The sequence below is a fragment of the Penicillium cosmopolitanum genome (genome assembly GCF_028827165.1).
Source record: "Penicillium cosmopolitanum strain IBT 29677 chromosome Unknown utg000008l:1.0-4398992.0:1.0-4402845.0, whole genome shotgun sequence".
NCBI lineage: Eukaryota > Fungi > Ascomycota > Eurotiomycetes > Eurotiales > Aspergillaceae > Penicillium > Penicillium cosmopolitanum.
In genome coordinates, this window is record NW_026622678.1 from 4,128,385 (window position 1) to 4,149,793 (window position 21,409).

The 21,409-nt window shown below is 49.9% G+C and overlaps 8 protein-coding genes across 8 annotated transcripts; 3 read left to right on the forward strand and 5 right to left on the reverse strand.

Annotated features, from left to right (window-relative positions):
• Positions 1 to 311: 311 nt before the first annotated feature.
• N7509_008093 (uncharacterized protein) lies at positions 312 to 1,121 on the reverse strand (the record flags this gene model as incomplete). Its single annotated transcript, XM_056632730.1, has 1 exon — positions 312 to 1,121. The coding sequence occupies one exon, from the start codon at positions 1,119 to 1,121 to the stop codon at positions 312 to 314; it is 810 nt and encodes a 269-aa protein (XP_056488281.1).
• Positions 1,122 to 2,120: 999 nt separating this feature from the next.
• N7509_008094 (uncharacterized protein) lies at positions 2,121 to 3,549 on the forward strand (the record flags this gene model as incomplete). Its single annotated transcript, XM_056632731.1, has 3 exons — positions 2,121 to 2,764; positions 2,820 to 3,352; positions 3,416 to 3,549. The coding sequence occupies 3 exons, from the start codon at positions 2,121 to 2,123 to the stop codon at positions 3,547 to 3,549; spliced, it is 1,311 nt and encodes a 436-aa protein (XP_056488282.1).
• A 136-nt stretch (positions 3,550 to 3,685) lies between these two features.
• On the reverse strand, positions 3,686 to 4,594 carry N7509_008095 (translin family protein; the record flags this gene model as incomplete). Its single annotated transcript, XM_056632732.1, has 2 exons — positions 3,686 to 4,343; positions 4,404 to 4,594. The coding sequence occupies 2 exons, from the start codon at positions 4,592 to 4,594 to the stop codon at positions 3,686 to 3,688; spliced, it is 849 nt and encodes a 282-aa protein (XP_056488283.1).
• A 414-nt stretch (positions 4,595 to 5,008) lies between these two features.
• N7509_008096 (Glycoside hydrolase family 2 immunoglobulin-like beta-sandwich) lies at positions 5,009 to 9,357 on the reverse strand (the record flags this gene model as incomplete). Its single annotated transcript, XM_056632733.1, has 8 exons — positions 5,009 to 5,199; positions 5,260 to 5,987; positions 6,047 to 6,202; positions 6,565 to 7,316; positions 7,374 to 7,609; positions 7,699 to 8,129; positions 8,196 to 9,155; positions 9,230 to 9,357. The coding sequence occupies 8 exons, from the start codon at positions 9,355 to 9,357 to the stop codon at positions 5,009 to 5,011; spliced, it is 3,582 nt and encodes a 1,193-aa protein (XP_056488284.1).
• Positions 9,358 to 11,878: 2,521 nt separating this feature from the next.
• On the forward strand, positions 11,879 to 14,319 carry N7509_008097 (uncharacterized protein; the record flags this gene model as incomplete). The annotated part of the gene is made up of 3 exons (XM_056632734.1): positions 11,879 to 12,108; positions 12,168 to 13,275; positions 13,330 to 14,319. The coding sequence occupies 3 exons, from the start codon at positions 11,879 to 11,881 to the stop codon at positions 14,317 to 14,319; spliced, it is 2,328 nt and encodes a 775-aa protein (XP_056488285.1).
• A 679-nt stretch (positions 14,320 to 14,998) lies between these two features.
• On the forward strand, positions 14,999 to 16,343 carry N7509_008098 (glycosylphosphatidylinositol-alpha 1,4 mannosyltransferase I; the record flags this gene model as incomplete). The annotated part of the gene is made up of 3 exons (XM_056632735.1): positions 14,999 to 15,342; positions 15,423 to 15,993; positions 16,050 to 16,343. The coding sequence occupies 3 exons, from the start codon at positions 14,999 to 15,001 to the stop codon at positions 16,341 to 16,343; spliced, it is 1,209 nt and encodes a 402-aa protein (XP_056488286.1).
• Positions 16,344 to 16,433: 90 nt separating this feature from the next.
• On the reverse strand, positions 16,434 to 18,387 carry N7509_008099 (flavin-containing monooxygenase; the record flags this gene model as incomplete). The annotated part of the gene is made up of 3 exons (XM_056632736.1): positions 16,434 to 16,937; positions 17,005 to 18,223; positions 18,287 to 18,387. The coding sequence occupies 3 exons, from the start codon at positions 18,385 to 18,387 to the stop codon at positions 16,434 to 16,436; spliced, it is 1,824 nt and encodes a 607-aa protein (XP_056488287.1).
• Positions 18,388 to 19,202: 815 nt separating this feature from the next.
• N7509_008100 (uncharacterized protein) lies at positions 19,203 to 21,123 on the reverse strand (the record flags this gene model as incomplete). Its single annotated transcript, XM_056632737.1, has 3 exons — positions 19,203 to 20,413; positions 20,476 to 21,033; positions 21,114 to 21,123. 3 exons carry the CDS (start codon positions 21,121 to 21,123, stop codon positions 19,203 to 19,205), a joined length of 1,779 nt encoding a protein of 592 aa, XP_056488288.1.
• Between the last annotated feature and the right edge of the window lie 286 nt (positions 21,124 to 21,409).

Below are 21,409 nucleotides of genomic sequence, written 5' to 3' on the forward strand. Positions count from 1 at the left end.
CGTTTAGTTATTAACTAGAACGCGCTGGTATATTCAGAGTCTGCACTAGCACTGTATTTTCTTATCACCGAGTCGAATGAAGGCATCAAATAAATAGCCAAAACAAACGTCATGTCTTTGGATCAAAGCTTTGGTACGCCACACCACGAAGCCAAACAAAAGATGCCTGCCGAATGTGACCACTCGCATTTGAATAGTGCCTGATATACTCATCTAATAACTTGATGCCCAGAAGATTCAACGGTGGATAGACGAAATGGGATCGAAGGGCGGGAGGTATTACCCACTCAAGGAGTGCCTTCATTCTCATCCTAATCAAATAGGCCCATGAGTAATGCCACATATACAGTGAGATAAAAGGCAAGTTCAGGAACCAGATATACGAAACACTTCTTCAGGTGAAGCATGATGAGCTGGCGTGAAATATCCATCCTACTCGGCTTAAGAGGATTGCTGGATGTCCCAAGAGGAGCTAATTGTTTCTGATCCCCAACAAGTTCCCAAAGTCTCAAACGACCCTTGGAAGATGAAATTCCTATTATTTGAGTATTAGCGGGCAAGAATCTAACCTCTGCCAGCATGAGATTAATGTATGTCGGTAGGACTACCAGCAAGTAAAATGCAAGCATGATAATCACTATTAACACTGCTGCTGCGGCCCAAGTTCCTATGTCGTTCTTCTTCTCCAAGGGAGTGAGGTGGTCTGCTACTGCTACTGCCGCGATATCGTAGAATATTTCCATCCACGATAATGAGAAGCCGTACCAAAAAGCGGGAATGGCCAAATGCTTCCACCGGTTCTGACCAGGCTCTCTGAGTAAAGACCGGAATGGAACTGGCTCGGCCGAGACGATAGCGCATGTGAAGACGAGATGAAGCTCGCACAGAAGTGCGGAAGAAATGGCGTAGGCGAGTGGTCGCAGAATATCAGCTTCCGAAAAGACAACCCGTTCTAATAGTTCGGCGACGGCTCCAGTTAACAAAAATTGAAATAAGCCAATAGAGAATGCGCGGAAGAAGGTGTATGGGTTCTGTGCCTGGTAAATGAGGCGCAAACTGTCTCTTATATTTCCGAAAGTGGCGCGGGGTTCATGTGCTATCTTTGTCTTCCGTGTCTCCATTTGAGAAAGTTGGAGAATCAATAGTGTCGGTGAAACATGGCTTAGTATGTACCAAAGCTAGTTCAAAGTCAGTTGCTGCACACGGTAACAGAGAAGATAAAAGAAAGAAAAGGGAGGGTATAATACCAGATTGAGAAGCGTCGTGAAGTTCGCAGAAACCACAACAAGGAGATCATAAGGGAAACTGATACCCCTGATACTACGATCTATGCCATTAGATGCGGTATCATGCTGTCCAGCAAGTCTTCCATACCCCCGGCAGGATGGATTAGGATGCCCACAGCCCTGTTTGGAATGTACCATAGAGGTTTGAGGGAAAAGGCTATTCTCGAAGACATCACAGGTGGGTTGACACTTCCCAAGAGTTGGGAGCGTGCAGCGATAGCGGAAAAGGATATATCATCTTTTGCCCCTTTTCTGTCGCGAAAGGTTGTGGCGTGAAATTTTCCGATCCGGCCCCCACTGGACGATTTGTTGATTGCCTGAGGCTGTGAGACACATTAGTTAGTTAGTTAGTGCGCCTCTGTTTTGTTCCGTTGCTTGCTGGGTGTTGAGAAGGAGGCTTAAATACTATAGGTAGCAACGGTGTTCATGATTTGGTAGCATATTCCAAGGTTGTTACTAGTAACAGGCAAAGAATCCAATTCAATATTTGCAGTCACCTTGGGTCAAAGCACCAAAAGTCTGCTACTTAAGGTGACTGTCAATATTGAATCCTGAAATAGTCCTACCCACCTGGAAATACTACTCGTAGCAATAAAATAACCAAAGGCCAGTCATAGTCATCAAATGAAAGTGTAATGTGATCGGTGATCGGGGAACGGATCCAGTATAGCGTTGGAAGGCCCCCGCAACGACAGTCATCGATCGACATACGAGGGCTCATATTAGCATAAAGAAATCGTGGCAAGAGATGGAGAGCCTGCCATCTACCAACTTGTCCCAAATAAAGACTCAACCAATTTTTCTTTTCCATACGGCAATTCCACTCAGTAAATCATGTCCACAAAGTCAGAGATCATCAGCGCTTTGGAACATGACCAGGAGAGTCAAACCAAACTATTGCAGTCCTTCGTTCGAGCTGCATCCCCAAACCCACCAGGAAATACCCAGCTTGCGGCCAAAGTACTGACTGATTATCTCACTTCGAAAAATATTCCTTATGAGACCATCGAGCCGAAGCCGGGATATCCGAATATCGTCAGTGAATTCTCCGGAGGCAATGGTTCCGGTCCGCGCGTTGTTTTGAATGGTCATATCGATGTTTTCCCTGTGGAAGAGACTGCCCCTGGCTGGAATCGTGATCCTTGGTCGGGGGATCTGGTTGATGGCCGCGTTCATGGGCGGGGTGTGGTTGATATGAAGTCTGGAACTGCATCGCTAGTCATCGCCTACGCCTGTCTCTATGCTAGAAGAGAATCCCTTAGTGGGAGTGTTGCTCTTTGTGCTGTTTCCGACGAGGAAACAGGCGGCCGATGGGGAACGCAGTATCTCATTGAAGAAGATAAATCCCGGTGGGGAGGAGATGTGATGCTGAGCACGGAGCCAACGGGACAGACTATTCGATTTTCAGAGAAAGGGACTTTGAGGCTCTCTGGTACTGTCACGACGAAGGCAGCTCATGGAGCATATCTGAATCTCAGGTAGGAGATTGTAGAATAACATGGACCTCGCTCGAAGACTAACTTGAACCAACAGTAAAGGAGCGATCCGAACAGCGGCCGAATTTCTAAATGCTGTCGTCGAGGATGTCGAAGGCATCGAGCCGAACCCTCCTCCCCAGATTGCCAAGTATCTGACCGATCCAAAGGTCCTTGCTGTCGTGGATGAGGCCATGGGGCCAAATACTTCATCAATCATCGCTCGGCCGACTGTGAATATCGGGACGATCAAAGGTGGAGTCAAGGTGAACATGATACCAAATCTTTGCACCTTCGAGCTTGATATTCGGCTACCGGTAGGCCTTGTCGCTAGCAATGTGATGACTGTGCTTGAATCTGCAGCTTTGAAATATCCAAATGCAAAGATCGAGTTGACGAAGCAAGATGCAGCTAGCAACCCTGCTAGCTTCTCACCTGTTGATCACCCAATTATAGACCTTATCAAAGAGAATGCAGAGAAGGCGGGGGCCTCGCATGCAATAGCGATTCCATCGATGGGTGCGACAGATTGCAAGCACTATCGATATGCCGACATCCCTGCCTACGCTTACGGGTGCAGTCCACTGAGCAGTAAGTGTTGCAGAGATTGCCTCCTTGACTATCAATCACACAGCTAATCGAAAACTTAACCAGTGGCGTCTGTAAACGAGTCTGCTTCGCTGGACGAGTTTTTCCATGTAACCAAAGTGCATGCATCCACAGTCTGGGATTATCTGGGAAAGAGAGAGAGTCATAGAAGCCTAGCAAAAGATTCACGATTGGTGTGATCATATGAATTTTGAATAATAAGGATATCGACGACGTGCTAGTGAATCATATAGTTTCATTTTTTGAGCTTTTGCTGTAAATACTAGCCCTGGGGGTAACCACGCGGACCAGTTAGTGATTTATCGTCAATCTCACCTATTGAGCCTCCACCTCAACAGCTGCCGACAGATCTGGTGTCCACCCACTTGGTCTCTCGCTACCTCGCACCAAGATACCATAAGCCGCCCGCTCCACCTTCTCCACGCTATTCTGCATGACCTCGGTCTTCTTATGGAGATCCCGGAGCATGTTGTACTTCCGAGGTACAGACAATTCCTCAAAACCTGCACGCATAGTGCGCAAATCAACGACGAGGTCCGCCTGTGATGCGGCAAGGTGAGGTAATTGCTTCTTCGCGTCAGTCACCTCGGTCTCGGCAGGTTCGGTAGATGTGGCAGCAGCATTGCCTGAGCTCAAGGACAGTACGGCGAATCGCATCATTTCACCTGTCAAGTCAAAGAGACCCATCAGGTAATCCTCCTCTGTGACCATAATACCGGCGGGTAGTCGTTCGCATACTTCGGCGTGTGTGATGAGGGTTTGCGTGCGGAGATAGTGCTCGAAGGAGATTGCTTCGATGTATTCTTGGATACCGCTGCTGATTGAGCGGTAGCGCCAGGTATTGATGCCAGTGAGGTCAGGGATGATGTTCGTGAAGAGAGTTTGGATCTGATCGAGGCGCGTTTGGTTTTCTTTGGCGATATTAGCCGGGATGGGGTTGTTGGTTGCGCGGACGCGTTGGAGGGCGAAAATACTACGCCACAGCAGTTAGTTTGAGGTTCAAATTGGAACATAAAAGTGAGAATAGAGGTACATCTTCTTGCTGAGGGCGGTGATATCCCGGCTAGTCTTGATTATGCGTTCGCGCCTGTCGTGGTGCTCGTCCAGCTCATTGCGGAAGTTCTCGAAGATGGAGATGGTCGGACCGGCCGAGTCGGAAGACTGGGTGTCTGGTTTGTTTTGCATAGCGACAGGCTGGCCTTGCCAGGATCGCTTGGTGCCCATGGATGTGAATGAGTAGAAGAGGTAGTTGTTGCAGAAGGTAAAGCAAGCAACCTTAGGAAACAGTCAAGTGGAATCGAAGTGGAGGAAAATCCCCGATAAGCGATAAGCCCGGCTCCACTATGGTATCTGCTGAGTGCCACCGCCTGCCTTCCACAGAAGTATATTGTGTCTCTCCAGTTATTCAGTACTCTGTTTCTATGGTATTGATGGGATTGGCTCATTATATCTCGATTGATGCTTTCAAAACTGGAGATTCAATGCAGGGTAATTTCCTGGTTTTTTTTATCTATAATATGGGCAGTAACGAAGCAGACTAGTACAGTAGGTACGGAGTAGTCTCTTGAAAATGTAGGAATGCATTTCTATCGTTCTGCAAAAAAACTCGAAATGTTGCTAGATGAATATCGAAGAAGTCTAATAGCCATGGGGGATAGTAACAACAGCTCTCCCCTTAATCCCGTCATCAATAAGAGCCTGAATCAGCCTAGGTGCCTCAGCGAACTCAAACACCTCAATAGCAGGCGTAATCACACCCTGTAACGCATATTGCAACAGCTCCGCCATTTGCTTTTCAGTTCCAACCGATGACCCTTTGATAGTAATTCCTAACAGAAGTTAGTACCTTGACTCTGGCAAATGAGATATCAACCGCCAATCAAACTCACCTCTAGCCGCACAAACAGTCGCAGAAATTGGAATCTCTATATCATTCCTCGGCAACCCGACATTAACGATAATCCCCAAATTCCGAATAACCATCGGTGCCATTTCAAACGCCTCCTTCGTACCAGGTACAACGATAGTTGCATGCGCACCTTCGCTCGTAACCTCGGCTACACGCTTGGCCACGTCCTCTGTTTTGAAATCGATAAATACCTCCGCGCCAGACGAGAGACTTATTTCCTTCTTGTCTTCGCCGCTATCAATTGCAATGACGCGGTATTTGTTTATGCGCGCGGCGATTTGAACGCCGACGTGTCCGAGTCCGCCTCCAGAACCGGATATCACGACCCAATCACCCGGTACCAGCGAGGTTTCTAGATGGGATAGGGCGCCGGACATTGTCAGTCCGGCGCAGAGTAGCGGTGCCGCGATCTCCGATGCGAGGCCTGCTGGGATGGGCGTTATGAAATTTGCGTCTGCGAGAGCGTATTGTTGTAATGTGCCGGGAACGTGTCGGCTTGTGTTTTGTTGATTGGGACAGTGGTGTGTGAAGCCGCGTTTGCAAATGCTGCATTCTGTACAGGCGTTGTAGATCCATTTGAGTCCTACCCGCTCGCCGATAGATGTGTTTGAAACATTTGGGCCTAGTTTTGCGACTGTCCCGACGCCTTCGTGGCCGATTATGGGGTTGTAGGCGCCCCAGCCTAACACTGCGCGGACTTCTGAGTGGCTGTTCTGATGTTAATGACGGCTTTAAACAAGATGATTTCAATGAGTAAGAGTATATACCATAGACCCGTGCATTCCAGTTTGAGCAGGATCTCGCCTGGTCCTGGTTCCGGGACGGGGACGTCATCACGCAGGACGATGGTGTGGTCGGGGCCCGGATTCTGCACCACGATGGCCTTTTGGGTACGGGGGAGATCAGATGCCATTTTGGGAAATCTTGTATAGAGTCTTTTAAGTAATTCATGTGAGAACCCTGGTGGTTGGGGGGTGTAGAAGCAAATCCGGGGTGGATATCTAATTGCGGGACGGACTGCCGAGATTCCTTGCCGTCGCATCGGCAAACGGGAAGATCCTCGGATAACCTTAACTTGAGGCCTCATTCAACTCTACTCTTGGCGATCGATCGGAAGACTTGGAATTCTACTAGTGTAATTTAATATCCTAATAATCGTTGCTACTGGGTATATTATGACTGGGTAGGATACCAAGTAGTATAATGTTTCGTACGAAATGCCTGCCTGAATAGATATGCCTACAGGGATACCTCGCCCGCTTGATCCAGGCCGAGATAGCGATACTTGAGAGTACGCCCTTCCAGTCCCTCAACGGTAATGACGTGCTCATCACCCGGTACAATATCAAAGGCATTGTCACTCAACTTAACATCGACTTGCTCCTCCAACACTAGACCCTTCACAGGCTTGTGCGCACGGAAAGTCACACGAACCGAACCAGAGATCGAAGCCGCCTCAACATCGAGTTTGCGATCGGAGAGATCAAGATATTTGAACGGCTGTGGCCAGTCTACATCTCGCGCAACGATTTCATTCTCCACCCACAGGCGTGCAGCCAACACAATCGGCTCGGTGTCTGCAACATGATCCAACATTCCGTCGGTGATTATGTTGGTCGTTCCATTTGGCGTGATCTCAACATCCGCGTGAACGATGGGTGACCGTGTCTCACGGCCTGTATTGACGGATATAAATCGAAGCTCAACTTGACCGCGGACGGTTTGCGGCTTGTTGCTGGCGATCCAAAGTTCATATTTGCTGGTTTTTGGTGGCTGGGCGTGTGCTACACTCCAATCGTGATGTTCGCGTCGAACCCCGACTGCAATTGGGTTTAGAACTCTTTTCACTGCGTAATACGCGGGTTTTGGTTTCAAGAAGTAATCGGCGATGGCCCATGAAATAGTGGGCCAGCAGTCATTCAGTTGCCATAAGAGGGCGCCGCCGCAGTGTCGTTCGTCGCCCCATTGTCGGCGCCAGCCGCGGTATCCGAACATCATTGTCTCGGCTTGGATGAGCTGAGTATGATAGATGCAGGTCTAGGAATATTAGCAATGTAAATCTAGCCATAGCTGCCACTGGCAGTGGATTCATACCCCGAGGTCGGTCGCAGACCGGACATTCTCAACCAGATATGTCGCAAGTCGTCTCTCGTGGCCATCAGCCTTGTTATGGAAGTCGATCACATGTGATTGTGGGAACATGTCGCTCTTATTCTCAACAAAATAATCAATCGTAGAAATATGTGGGAAGGCTTCCATTCCGAACTCGCTGTTGAAGCGACCGCCCAGAGTATCGAAAATCTGATATTTCTCCTGTGTGCCATGCCAAACTAAGAATGCCGACCGTTAGATATTTCTCCGGGGAAAGGGTAGGTACCCAGGTACGTATATAGGTAGTTGATTTTGGGATACTACTTACCATTCCACTGATGCATATCACCAACGGTCGGATCAGATGATATTTTGCCATCGCCCCATGGGCTTCCAGGGTGGTAAAAGGTGGTAGGGCAGTACTCAGCTACCACTTCGGGAAGCAGCTTCTCGTAGATATATCGAGCAGGGAAATCCGTCTTGAGCCAGCTCTCCGGATCTTTATCATTGTAATTGTAGGTCAGTCCCTCCGACTCTTGCACCTGGTAGTCCTCATTGTTGCCAACATATATCACGATCGATGCATGGTGACGGAGTCGCTTGACGTTGTAAATTGTTTCCTGCTGAATTGATTCCAAAATTGCTGGCCAGGTTGGGTAATTACCACAGCCAAACATGAAGTCCTGCCATACCATCACGCCGAGTTCGTCGCAAACTTCGTAGAAATAATCGTCCTCGTAGATACCACCTCCCCACACACTAAGTATTTGTTAGAGCAGGACTCGGAAGGGTCAAGTAACTGGAGTTGGAGGAAGGGATAACTACCGAATCATATTTTGTCGACCAGCTACCATCAATTCAATCCACAATCGATACCGATCAGCACTGATATTCGTCAGGATGCTATCGGTGGGGATCCAGCAAGAACCCCCGCAGAAGATATCCTGGCCATTGATACGGAAGTAGAATGACTTTCCATGCTTGTCGGGCTGCTGAACAATCTCAGCTGTTCGAATGCCAATCTTCTTGCTTGTTTGGTCAATAAGTTTGTTATCACGCAGCAGAGCCACAGAAACCTCGTAGAGAGGTTGGTCACCATAGCCATGAGGCCACCAAAGCTCAGGACGATTGACGAGGAAGGATACGTCGGTGGGAGTTCCGTGCAAGACCGGAATATCTATATTGGTAATTTCCTTGCCACGCAAGCTCAGGGTGAAGTGGGCAATGAAGTCTCCGTCAATGGGAGTGTCAATTGTGGCCACAGTCTTGATTTCAGCGGTTTGGTGGTCTGCGGCGAGCTCGACCTTTGGCCATAGATCCGCAATCCGCGCGGTATAGACCTCCAACCGAATTGGGCGCCAAATCCCGGCGGTCATCAGGACTGGTCCCCAATCCCAGCCCCAGTGGTACTGTGCTTTGCGCACCGCGAGGCGAGAAGGGTCCCCGTTGAAGCCGACCCATTTGTGTTCGGGATGTTGATTGCGGATATCCCGAGCTTTTAGTAGGGCACAGTCGAATTCAATTTCGATGGTATGTTCCCGGTTTTCTGTTGCCAGAGCTTTGGTGATATTGACTCTGTGGCCGAGAAACATGTTATCGCTGATCAAAATGACTTCCCCATCCAACTTGACTGTGGCGAAAGTATCCAAACCTTCCATGACCAAGTCTACGATGGCTCCATCAGGAATTGTTGGTGGTCTGGTAAAGGTGTTGCGGTACACCCATGATTTTTCGTTTGTCCAGCGAGCATCGAGTTCATTGAAGCCAATGAATGGATCTTTTAATCTGGAGGGGGTGAAAATTAGATGAGGGCTTACTTACTTGACCAAGTTGACTGATTTATGGGATCATATACTTACTTCTTATTGTGAATCAGGTCCTGTTGCACCGAGGATGGCACTACAGGGACGGGCAGCCATTCATCAGAGTCGGAGTCGCGGTCACGAAAGGACCAGTTGGCCGAGAGAGTGTGACGCTCCAGGGTCATTTTGATATATTTTTGAATGGAATGAAATGGATAAAGAGTAGTGAGTAGTGAGAAATGAAGAGGAGGAGAAGGCAAAGAGGAACTCGCAGCTGTCTAAGTTATTTAATTCACAAAGTCACCTGAGGCATAAGAAGTACTCTACCTCACGTAAGGAAGGAGCTGCTTATCGATAAGGGAATCCCCCCCACGCGCCTTCCCTTTTGGACGCGGAGTCCCCGCAGTCACATGATTCAGGCACTCAGGCAGCAACCATCACCTTATTTGCACCTTCTTTCCTTTTTGTCTTCTTCATCTCTCAATCATTGGAGTATCAGAATCAGTACTACAGTACAATACTCACAGTCCATACACTTTCAACTAACCACAAGCTTCAAATGGTGGTTATACCAGAGAATGTTGATATATATTCATCGATCACGCCAGCCTACCACACTGATTACCCGTTTCGACACGGAGCCCAACTCCGCCCAGCTCTCATGTCGAAGTCTACTTCATATATCCTCCGTATTCACCAAGGTGACTCGGATGCCTGGCTACTCTCTGCCATCTTCTCTCACCGGCCTCAACTCTATTCCCTTTCCCTCTCAGAACTAGCTCGAGCAAATCTGGACATTCGCATCGACGCTTGCTCCTGCACCCTCCCTGCACCTCCAGCCCTGGAGTGCCATGCTCGAGTCCGCTGAAACCCACTAACTTCGACACTAAATCCACCCAGTCAGCCCAATCCTTCTAACCGATCCAATGGCCTCTCTCCACCCTCTGTCCCTGGCCAACGGTCTATTGTCGGTTGTGACAGGAACACGCGCTCCACTCTTGGCATTCCCAGTGCTGGAATCCTCCTCCCCTTGCCATGTGCCAGTGCAATCCATCCTGGTCAACCCCGCCACCTCCACGACCAGACCTCGCATATTCCCCCCAGGTGTTTCTTTCTCGCCCCCTCGTTCATGTTTCTCCACTTTACTACTCTGCCCTAAAGTCTTGAATTGAACTCTGCACTCTTCTGCCATGTCATGCAGTCCGGCATTCGAGGTGGGCTCGAAGAATAGCCGTTGTACCCAAACTCCATCTCGGGCCCTTAACTCAAAACGGACATCATGTCCGGATATCCCTCGGCCTTCCTGAATCCCTCCCAGTAATCATTGGGGGAATTGTATGTTGGGCCCCGCTTGACCAGGTTCACTCTATTGTTCTCTTTCATTTCATTCGTCTCAGACCGTGGTCCCGAGTAGTCCTCCAATATTCATGCGACCCTCGAAGATCGTTGATCCTGCCCACCCCAAATCCGAATTGCCCCTAATTCACTAATTCCCCTGCATGAGGCTATGCTACCACAAACACGAAACTACTCCCGCTACTGCCGGGCAAGCGGGACAAAATGCCGGCGGGGTGATGAGAGGGTGAGATGAGAGGGTGAGATGAGTTCGAGGGTAGTAGACCCTGGATCCACGATAAGTTCTGTGCAGCATCTCCCCCAGACGATCGTCGCATCTGCAGGGCCAGGGCCTCATTCCACTCCATACTCCACTAACGCATCTCCACCCCATTCCATCTTCCTTTTGAATTCAAGCGACCCGGGAAAATTGTATTCACCCCTGGAGAAATTCTGACTGCCAGTCCGGCGCATGGATGCCGACCTTGTGGCGTGTGGATGAGCCTACAGCATCCGTCATTTGCCTCAACAACCCCGGACCCCGGTCAGCCTGGCGCGTGGTCGTCAGCACTGGCCGGATGTAATGGATGCTCGATGCATCCTCGATGCATCCTGGAACCCGGTACACCGCTACCCCTTCGGTATTCACTACAGGATGGACATTAGAACCCTACCCTGGTTATGCCGGTAGTCTTTAGCAAGACGGCGATGACGCGGATGGCCTAGAAATTATCGTAAATTGTATCGGTCTCATTCAAATTCGAATCCGCCCACCTCCATCTCCACCTCCACCTCCACCTCCACCTCCACAGCCGATCCCAGTTAGCGCTGGGGATCGCGCTCATCACCGGTCTGGTGCTTGGGGATATTAAATGCATGCCTCCTGGGAGAATGACTGGACCAAGAACCTGTGTGCCACCCAATAAGCGAGGTCTTCGGATCCCCGGACTCACCCCAAGGAGCTTGCGTTCCCTAAAATGCGGGGAGATTTGGGCTTTAGGCGGATCAGGCTATTCTCCACGATTCTTTCACTATTTCCTTTTGGTTTTAGTCGTCCTTCGGCCCGCACGCACTGGCCTACTCGTTCTGTTGCCTTCTCTTTTCTTTATATTCCGTTCCCCCTGGTTCTCTCATTTACCGGTTATTCCTTCTGACGACATGATCTGCCATCTTTCATGACCACCACATTACTACGACATCCATCTCCACCGAGGGGGCAATAGTCATATTGCCATACTGACATACTGCCATATTGGAACATTCCACTGTGGGATTAGCGCTTATCATACGACGCCGCCGCCTTTCCACTCACATCCGATTCCTTCAAAATATGTGACTCTGATCGGCAAATCTTGGGTGACCGTCGCAAACATGTTCCACACCTTTGAAGGCTTTGAAAACCCCGGAGCAGCATCGCCTGCCAAAAACCGACCGCCAACGGAACGTCGTGAATCCGTTAGTCGGCGAGTGACGACACTTCGTGCTTGTACATCATGCCGGCATCGCAAGATCAAGTGCGACGGTGAGAAGCCATGCGAAGCCTGTCGCTGGTATAAGAAGTCCGACCAATGTCAATATTCCGACCCTCGGCCATCAAGGAGGTAAGTCTATCCAGCTCTGATCGTGAGGTCTCGCGATGATAACTAAATAGTTGCCAAAGGCATGTCGAGAAACTGTCGACCACTCTTGATGAATATCGAAACATTCTAGGGAAGCTGTTCCCAAACATCGCCCCCGAGTCCCTCGTCAACCTCCCCCGGGAGAAACTGATCGAGTTGACATCAAGTTACTCCCCTTTAACATCCATGGCATCAACTCAAAGCGTGACTGCACCGCACCCTGCTTCCCCAGCAACCTCTGTTTCTGTCGAGGCACACGTCTCCCCACTCTCAAATGAAGATGACAACCTTGAATCCCTTCAAACGATGCCAGAAGAGGTGGATGATAGCCGTCATACCAGCTCCAGCGACCTTGTCGAGGGTGTTTCGGATGATGTGAATGCGCTCTCTCTTTCCGCCAGGCACCCATCATCCTACCTGGGCGTATCATCCATTCAGGCCGTGCTCAAAGTCATCGTTTGGCTGGACCCAGGGTGTGCTTCCTACTTCGATAGAACCCCACCTATGAGCTCGGGCAACCAGGCCGCCCATGCGTTTGACGTGCAACAGGGGTGGTCACATCACCAGCCTACCACTCCACCACATCCATTCATACCTACCGAGATGCAGATGCTGGACTCGTATTTCATGTACTTCCAGGCATTCGCACCACTCATCGATGAGCAGCATTTCCGCGAAACATACATCTCTGGTCGACGCAAGGATGATCACTGGCTTGCGCTACTCAACATCGTGCTGGCTTTGGGGTGTGTGGCTGCTTCTACCCCTGACGACACGACACACCAGACCTACTTCCTCCGTTGTAAAAGCCACCTGAGCTTAAGCTCTCTCGGCAGTTCTCACCTCGAAACTATCCAGGCTTTTGGTCTTGTAGGTGGGTGGTACTGTCATTATATTAGTCAACCCAATCTCGCATATTCTCTGATGGGCGCCGCGTTGCGAATGGCGGCAGGGCAGGGACTGCACAAGGAATTTGTCGAGAACCGGCAAATACCGACCCCGGCTAAGATGGCATCCATGGATATTAAGCGACGGGTCTGGTGGTCCTTATTCGTCATGGACACCTGGGGAGGTATGACCCTTGGCCGACCAAGTATGGGTCGTTTTGGACCCAACATTACGGTCAAGCCTCCCAACTGCAGAGATAAGGTATATACTGGCCTATCCCCCAACATAATCTCATAGTCACTCACTGCGACATAGGAAAACATTCTGGAAATTCTCCCGCTCGTTGAAAACATTCGCTTTTCAAAAATCGCTACCCAGATCCAAGAATCACTTGCTGCGGCTCCACTCGTCAAGCACCAAGAGATGGCCCATGCGGATGTACAGCTCTTGGAATGGTGGGATAACTTGCCACCCGTCCTGAAAGACCACGAACCGTGCAACGAAGCCATCAGCACTGTCCGCACAGTCATGCGATGGCGATACTATAATCAACGGATGCTCATCTACCGACCAACGTTGCTGAGCTACGCCATGCGCCGAGTCCCCTACATCGCCCTCCGCGCCGAGGAGCGAACCGCTATCGAAAAGTGCCGCGAAGTAGCGGAAATCTCTATCCAAAACATCGCCGCGACGGCTCAACTGAACCAGCTCTGCGGGTGGAATGCCGTTTGGTGGACATTCCAGGCCTCCCTCGTCCCGCTCGTCGGCCTCTTCCTCAACGATCCGACTGCTGACGATCACCGCGCAAGTATTGAGTCTTGTCAAGCACAGGTCGAAACTGCCTTGACTACACTGGCCCGAATGCAATCTTTCGGGCATACGGCCAAGCGGTCCCTTGATGCGCTGGCTCGCATCTATGAGGCAAGCAAACGTAATCAGGATCTATCATCGGCCACGAGTGCACCCAGCTCCTTCGGTAATTTCTTCCCAGCTGGCCGAGATATGACCAGCAGTATGTTCTCGACGTCCGACCCATCATCTCGTATGGGGATCTCACTGGGCGAGAATGGTCTCGCAGACCCACTGGCCACCCCATTTGTGGATGACTCTGGGCAGTACCTGTGGGAGTATCTTAGTTGGAGTGATAACTCGAACCTCTGGCCCGGCCTATCAGACTTGGATACACGCAATGAAGCGATGGCCTTGTTGACGCCGGATCACGAGAAGGGTCCGAAGTTTGGGACTCACCCGTATTTCGAGCCGATGCCGGATTCCTACTTTGTCAATGCACCACTCTATTACTGAGGGTAGTAACATTTTACTTAGCTTTTGTTGATTATATCTTGTTCTTCTCTATTCCTTTGTTGTGTGTTTGGCTGTTTTGGATTGGGCATGTAGGTTTAGCAGGGACAGAAACGAAGCAACGCAGCATATTCATTCATCTTGATATATTTATTTGATGACCACATCAAATAAATATTATCTCCATTTTATTCTATTTTCTTCCACTCTATTCTCTTTTACTCTCCTCTCTGTATTGTGTTGTCTGCATAGTTCGTTGTTTTTGTTGTTGTTGTTAAAGCAGCGTCGCTCCTTCCAGCGGCACTCGCTCCTTCCGCCTTCGGGGCCTCTGCTGAGTCATCCACATTCGGCAAATCACGCGGCTCCTCCAACTTTTGCGGCGATCTGTAAACATCAAACAAACATCCCACCCACCGCGGCTCTGGGAACAAAGGCTAGGCAATCCAGCCATTGTTCCTATCTTTAATTCCAAAGTTGAATCGACTCGGACTGCCTGGGACACGTCTTTTCTTACCGGGGGCTCTGGATTGCCATTGAAGTGCCTCGGCCTCGCTCCACTTCTTTGTCTGGGACCCAAACCAATATCAATCAGATCGCATCAAGATTGGAAGTGAATTCGATCTTATTCCATATTCCACTTCTTTCACGCGCTTGTTCATTCAATTGCTTCAAGTGCTCCAAGATGCCTTCCTCCGTCATCTTCACAGTCCCCCGCGTCCTCGTCGGCGCTTGTTTCCTCCGCCTCATCTTGCTCGTCTACGGAGGCTGGCAGGATGCCAACTCCGCCGTCAAGTATACTGATATCGACTACATGGTCTTCACCGATGCATCGCGCTACGTCGCAAACGGTGACTCTCCCTACGCGCGGGATACTTATCGATACACCCCCTCCTCGCGTGGATGCTTGTCCCAACTGCCTGGCAACTCCCACCTCCCTGGTCCGCGGTCTCGTTTGCATTTGGTAAGATCCTTTTCGCTTCAGCTGATGTTCTTGCTGGGTGGTTTGTACTTCAGCTCTTGCGTCGTGTGTATCGCATGTCTACCATCAAAGCGCTGAAATACGTCTCCGCTGTCTGGCTGTGGAACCCCATGGTCGCGAATATCAGTACCCGCGGTAGTTCCGAGGGTCTACTGGGTGTATTCGTTGCGGCTCTTTTGTGGGCGACTCTTACAAAAAGACCCATCACGGCTGGCGCTATTCTTGGTCTTGCGGTGCATTTAAAGATTTATCCTTTCATTTATGGAGCTTCTATTCTTTGGTGGTGGGATGCACAGCGGGATGGTAAGCCGGCTACGAAGTCGGATGTTGATCCTTTCACTCGGGCTATGGAGTTCGTGACGCATTCCAGAGTTCGATTTACTCTTTCGGCGTTGGCGACATTTGTCGCGCTCAATGGTGTTATGTATCTCTGGTACGGAATGCCGTTTCTTCAACACACTTTCTTCCATCACCTCACTCGCATTGATCATCGTCATAATTTTTCGCCTTACGCCACCCTGCTGTATCTTACTTCGACTGGGGTGGCGGGCTTCCACTCTGAATCTTTGGCTTTCCTGCCTCAGCTGATTCTTTCTGTTGTTGCTTTGCCTTTGGCTCTGGCGAAGAAGAATCTCGCTACTGCTATGCTGGCTCAGACATTTGCTTTTGTTACTTTTAACAAAGTCTGCACTAGTCAGGTATGTCTGAATTCTGGATCTCGTGGTGCTCTGTTCGTCTACTAACCTCATCAAAGTACTTCATCTGGTACCTGATCCTATTACCATTCTATCTCCCCACCTCATCACTCATGCGTAAGCCGACGCTTGGTATATCGGCTGCAGTCCTTTGGGTCGTGGGGCAGGCTCTTTGGTTATGGCAAGGCTTCAATCTCGAATTCCTTGGCCTTTCATCGTTTGTTCCTGGCCTCTTCCTAGCATCTTTGGTCTTCTTCGCTATTAACATCTGGATCCTTGGCATGATCGTGCAAGATGCTGGTTTCAATGGCGATCCGATCGCCTTGGCTAAAAAGGTTCATTGGGAAAATTGAGTACTTTGTAATAACAATGAAGCGTCATTCATCTTTCTTCTTACATTCGTGTTTCATGTAACCTGTTTCTTCTGACTGTGCTCAACTAAACTAAAACCGCAGCTCGATCCCTTCCATGCTACCAGCCGCGCGCCATTTCTCAATCACATCTAACCAGTCCTCGATTCCAGAGCCCCAGACCCCCGACCGCGCAGCGATAGCTTGATACTCCACCGGCAGACGCACCAGTTCGCCCTCAAGATTGTAATATCCCGGCATACACCCGGCCATCACCGCCATTGCCGGCGAATTCATTGTGACCAGTTTAGCCCAGTCCTCCGCGGCTTCGGCAGTGGGCGCAACAGCGAAAGGTTTTCCATTGGCGCGATGCTTGGATTCGGAGAGAATGTACGCTGCATGCTTCGCATATTCGCCCAGAGTGAAGGCATAGTTCCCGCTAAGTCCGGCTTGTTGGGGACCGGAGAGGAACAGATTCGGAAACTTGACGTCAAGGATTCCGCGCAAAGTCGTTGGCCCGAAGCGAGGCCATTCAGTACTCATGGAAACTCCGTTCTTCCCGATTATGGTCAGGGTTAGCCTTGTCGGCGGTTGTTCCTGTTGATGGAGATCGATATCCCGTGGCGAAGATTATGATATCTGCTTTGTACTCCTCGTTCCCGACGATCAAGGAGTCGGCAGTAATTCTACCCACGCCTTTTCCATCTGTGTCGATGAGAGACACATTGCTTTTGTTGAAAGACGCCAGATAGTCGTCGTGGAGGAGAGGTCGCTTGCAGAAGGATGGGTACCAGGGCTTCAGTTTCACTGCTGTGACTGGATCATTGACTTGCTCGTCAACCCGCGCGCGAATTCGGTTCTGTCGGGGTATGTCGATTTCAATCAATTTCGATGTGTATGCGGCAATTTCGCTGGGTGGTATAGGCCCGTTTGGATTGCCGGTGATTCCGACCAAGGCCGGTACACGAGTCCATTCGTCGTCAACGAGATTCACAGCTGGCGGCTCACCGAGCGTGAAATGCGCGTTGAAATTTTTCATTCGCTCTCCTTGCCATCCTTTGTCTGTGCAAACCTCTGCATTGAACCGGTGTACGTCCGTCTCTCTCTGGTCACGAATGTCGACTGAAGCGGGAGTTCGCTGGATGACATAGAGGTGTTTGCACCAACGTGCGAGCTGTGGCACAGCTTGGATAGAACAGGCTTCGGTACCGATGATAGCCACTGTCTTATTCTTCAGCTTGTCAAGACATAGATCCTTGGGAGATCCACCAGTGATATCATATGCCCAACGCGACGTATGAAACATCTCACCCCGATAATCCAGAATCCCCGGAATGCCTGGGAATTTCAGCCAGTTCAGGACTCCCACCGCAATCGAGACGAAATTAGATCGAACACCGAGTCGTTGCGGATCTTCACCCTTGCGAGACTGCACAAGACCGACATGCCATATCTTCGCATCATCATCCCAAACCAATTTTTCTGCTTGAGTCTGGAAGACACCACACTCGACAAGTCCGAAATGTCTGGTGACAAGATTGGCATATTCGAGTATCTCCTCGCCGCACGAATATCGCTGTCGAGGTACATACCCCGTTTCTTCGAGGAAAGGCAGATAGATGTAGCTCTCGACATCACACATCACCCCTGGGTATCGATTCCAGTACCACGTTCCCCCGAATCCACCAGCTGGATCGATGATTCGAATATTCTGGGCCGGAATGCCCGATTTGATCATTTGGACTGCGTATCGGATTCCGCCCGATCCTGCTCCGACGATGAGCATTTCGATCTGGTTGTCGGGAAACTTGGTCGAGATTGGTTCGATTGAGACCGGGGCAATCCATGGGTCAGCGCCGAATTGTTCGAACTGGGCTGATTTGCTGGCGTCGATGTATTAGGCGTTTCCGTCATCGCGAAGTCGTTTCACCTTTTCTGCTTCGTACCGTTCTTTGATGCTTTGCATGGTGGCTTCGTTGACTGGTGCGTCAATTTCAGACTTTGTTGTCAAGTGTGTGAGCTTGACAGTGTTGTCTATGGCTGGCATGAGGTGATGGGTGAAAATGGGAGCAAGCGACGAAAGTGATGGTGTTTGGTGTGGTGAGAGAAGAAGAGAGTGAAGCTATTCAGATGAGAGGAAAGACCGGCGTGGATGCCTGAGGCGTGGGGCCCCAGCAATTGTCGCAATTATTTTGAAGGAAACTGACTAGGAAGTATTCTGCAAACGCATTTTTGACGCACGTGGGGGCTGTTAACTACCTGTAGTATCAAATTCCGATTCCGATTCCATCGGGATCGGTGGAGGCCGGTCATATAAACTCCGAGTCCGTCGGTACTACGCTTTAACCCCGTACCTGAAATTCTCAATTGGGGCCTCAAGGCTGCGGCGAGGAACCAACTAGAGAGCCTCTCAGTTAAACAATATAATGTGCGCGTCCTTGGCCCGTTTCCAGCCTTGTGATGGCGTCTCCTCGCACATCATTCCATGATAGGCCTAGTACTACTGCTGCACTCGAGATGGGCCGGTGTGAATTGATTCATCGATACTAGAAAAGAATATGAATTAGAAGAAAATAAAGATTGATCAGTATTCAAAGAAAACCTGGAAGAACTGGAGTTGAGAATAGCTTGAAGTTGAAATTTACCACCCCACATCTAACCACGTAGATTACCACTTGATATTAAGACATTAGAAATAGTGATCCGATCATAATATACAATAAAAGAAATAAGAGTAACAATGTCAAGAGGAAGAATACTCGATGACGGGGTATCCGCGAGAAACGCTCAAGCGATAAAGCAGCAGAAAGAAAACGGGGGGTTGGGGAGAGCGGTTGATGAAAGTGGAGAGATATTGAGCCTCTATCTGGCAATGTACTCGTACATGCGAGCATTGATACTCAACGGCTGGCGGGGTATGTGCGAAACACCTAGAAGGTGCCCATCGTCGCTGAACAGGGGCTTGATTCCATCGGCAAGTTCGACATATTTCGCGAGGGGGCGACTTCGCTTCAAGGATTTCAAAATGGCATCACTCCACAGTCCAGTACATTCGTTGCCTTTGAGTCGGAAGTACGGCTTCACTTGAGGAATGAAAGGTGACACATCGAGAAAGCGAATATTGAGGTATGTGAGTGCCGGAAGGAACTCTAGGCAGACAATTGCTTGCAAGACGAGTCTTTCGAAGGCGTGAATGAAACCGATGTCGGTAATTCCTCGAACCGGGTATGGATAGCCCGCCATGTACGCAGGATCCGGGCAGCAGCTCAAAACAGAAAGTTCAATGGATCGAAGACGAGGAGGCCACCGTGCCTTTCTAGCGAGGTATTCCAAATTGCCGAATAAACCATCGCATACTTTGCCGGTGAAAGAGAGAGTTTCAAGACGGAAGGCAACCTCGCCGAGTAAAGCACAGACAATATCAGAGAACTGCTGAAGAGGTCCTATCTCCTCTCCGATGCCGGTTCCTTCCAGGTTCAGATTGAGATGACGGAGGTGGGTTGGTGGGTGACGGAATATTTTGCTAATCAGTTCATCCACATCTGAGCGGAGAGTAGGGTAAACAGCGTGCCATTCGCGTAAGGAAGGCAGGGCCCTAACAATATTCTTCCACTGGTGGTGTTTGCGAACCAGATTCCAGGCGCCGCGCATAACAAACGTCTCGATGTGTGGCAGTCTTGGAAGGCTACGAGCCGGTTCATCATCCTGTCCATTTCGGAAGTGTCGGAGTTCGGGCGGGGTGTTCGCGTGGCCACCTTGCAAGATGAGGACTCGTGCGGAGGTAAAGAGCTGCATATGCTGAAAGATCTCCTCCATGGTTGCATTCTCCTCCGAAGGAAGAAACGGAATATCATATGGGGGGTGTTGCACTTCTTCCCAGCCCATCGTCCTCGACATGAAGATCCGATGATGGCTGGATCTTCTTTCAAGGTTGCGTGGAACTGGAGTGTAGGAGCGCTTGCCCCAAACAGGGATCCAGATCTCCACCACGCGGACGTATCGAAGAAGGTGCGTATTTTCAAGGAACCATTGTCGACATTCGAGCATCTCATCATTCGTGCCCTTCAGTTCGACTAAACAGAATCAGCACCTTTAATAATTTCACCACAGGGGGCTTTGTCTCAACTGAACTTACTGTGCCGATAGAGACGGGATTGGATGGGGTTCCTCCACGAGTGACAAACCAAGGTCAGATCTGTCACTTTCTTGCGACGAGAAAAACGAGGCGCTTTGGTCCAGCTGTTGGGAGATGACACTGCGGTCACACTCGGGCTGGACACGGAAACCTTCTGACCGAGAAGATAATCCAGGATCTTGTCATGAATCTCAGAAGGCAACCTTGAAAAGGCGGAACTGCGATTCTTCGCACCATGAGACGTGGCCGTTTCAAATGAAGTTGGAAATAGAGACTGCTGGACGACCGGGTCGCATACAGATGAAGGTGCAGGATGAGGGACACGTTGAACAGGAGTCAATTCAAAATCAAAGTCGATGAGTGGGAAGTCATTGTTGATACTGCGGAGCTCTTCCTCAACATTCTCGGGGAAATCCTGGGGTTTTCGGAGTGGGCTGCCGGCCAACGATTTGACCGAAACTGGTCGAGTCGAGGGGGGAATTATCATGGCGAGAAGAATAGAGGCAAGTGATTTCAGGCGGAGAAAAAGGGGATCCTCGATGGAGATTTGTTCGCGACCTGAAAGAAGCCAAAGCTGGTGGAGGGATCATCGTTAGCATTGATATGCCCGAGTTGCACAGATCAGCGACGCGACTCACCGTGTACCATGGAGGATGTAGAACGAAATCTAACAGTTGTAGATAGTTTTGACAATGGTGGAGTTAATGAATTGGGCGTAGTATCAGGCGCCTGAACAGGTGGGACAACAGGCGGCGCCAGAGTCCAGGCGGCCCTGCGAAACCAAGGGCCTGGTGAAGGGCGGGCAGAACCCAAAATTAGAAATTGAAGGGCTGAATGTAGAGGTTTTAGCGAAACAGCATGAATTGAAGAGGGAACGAAGAGTAGGAGGGGCGAAAGAGCAGTCGAAGTGTGGAGGAATGAAGAGGAAGAGTTG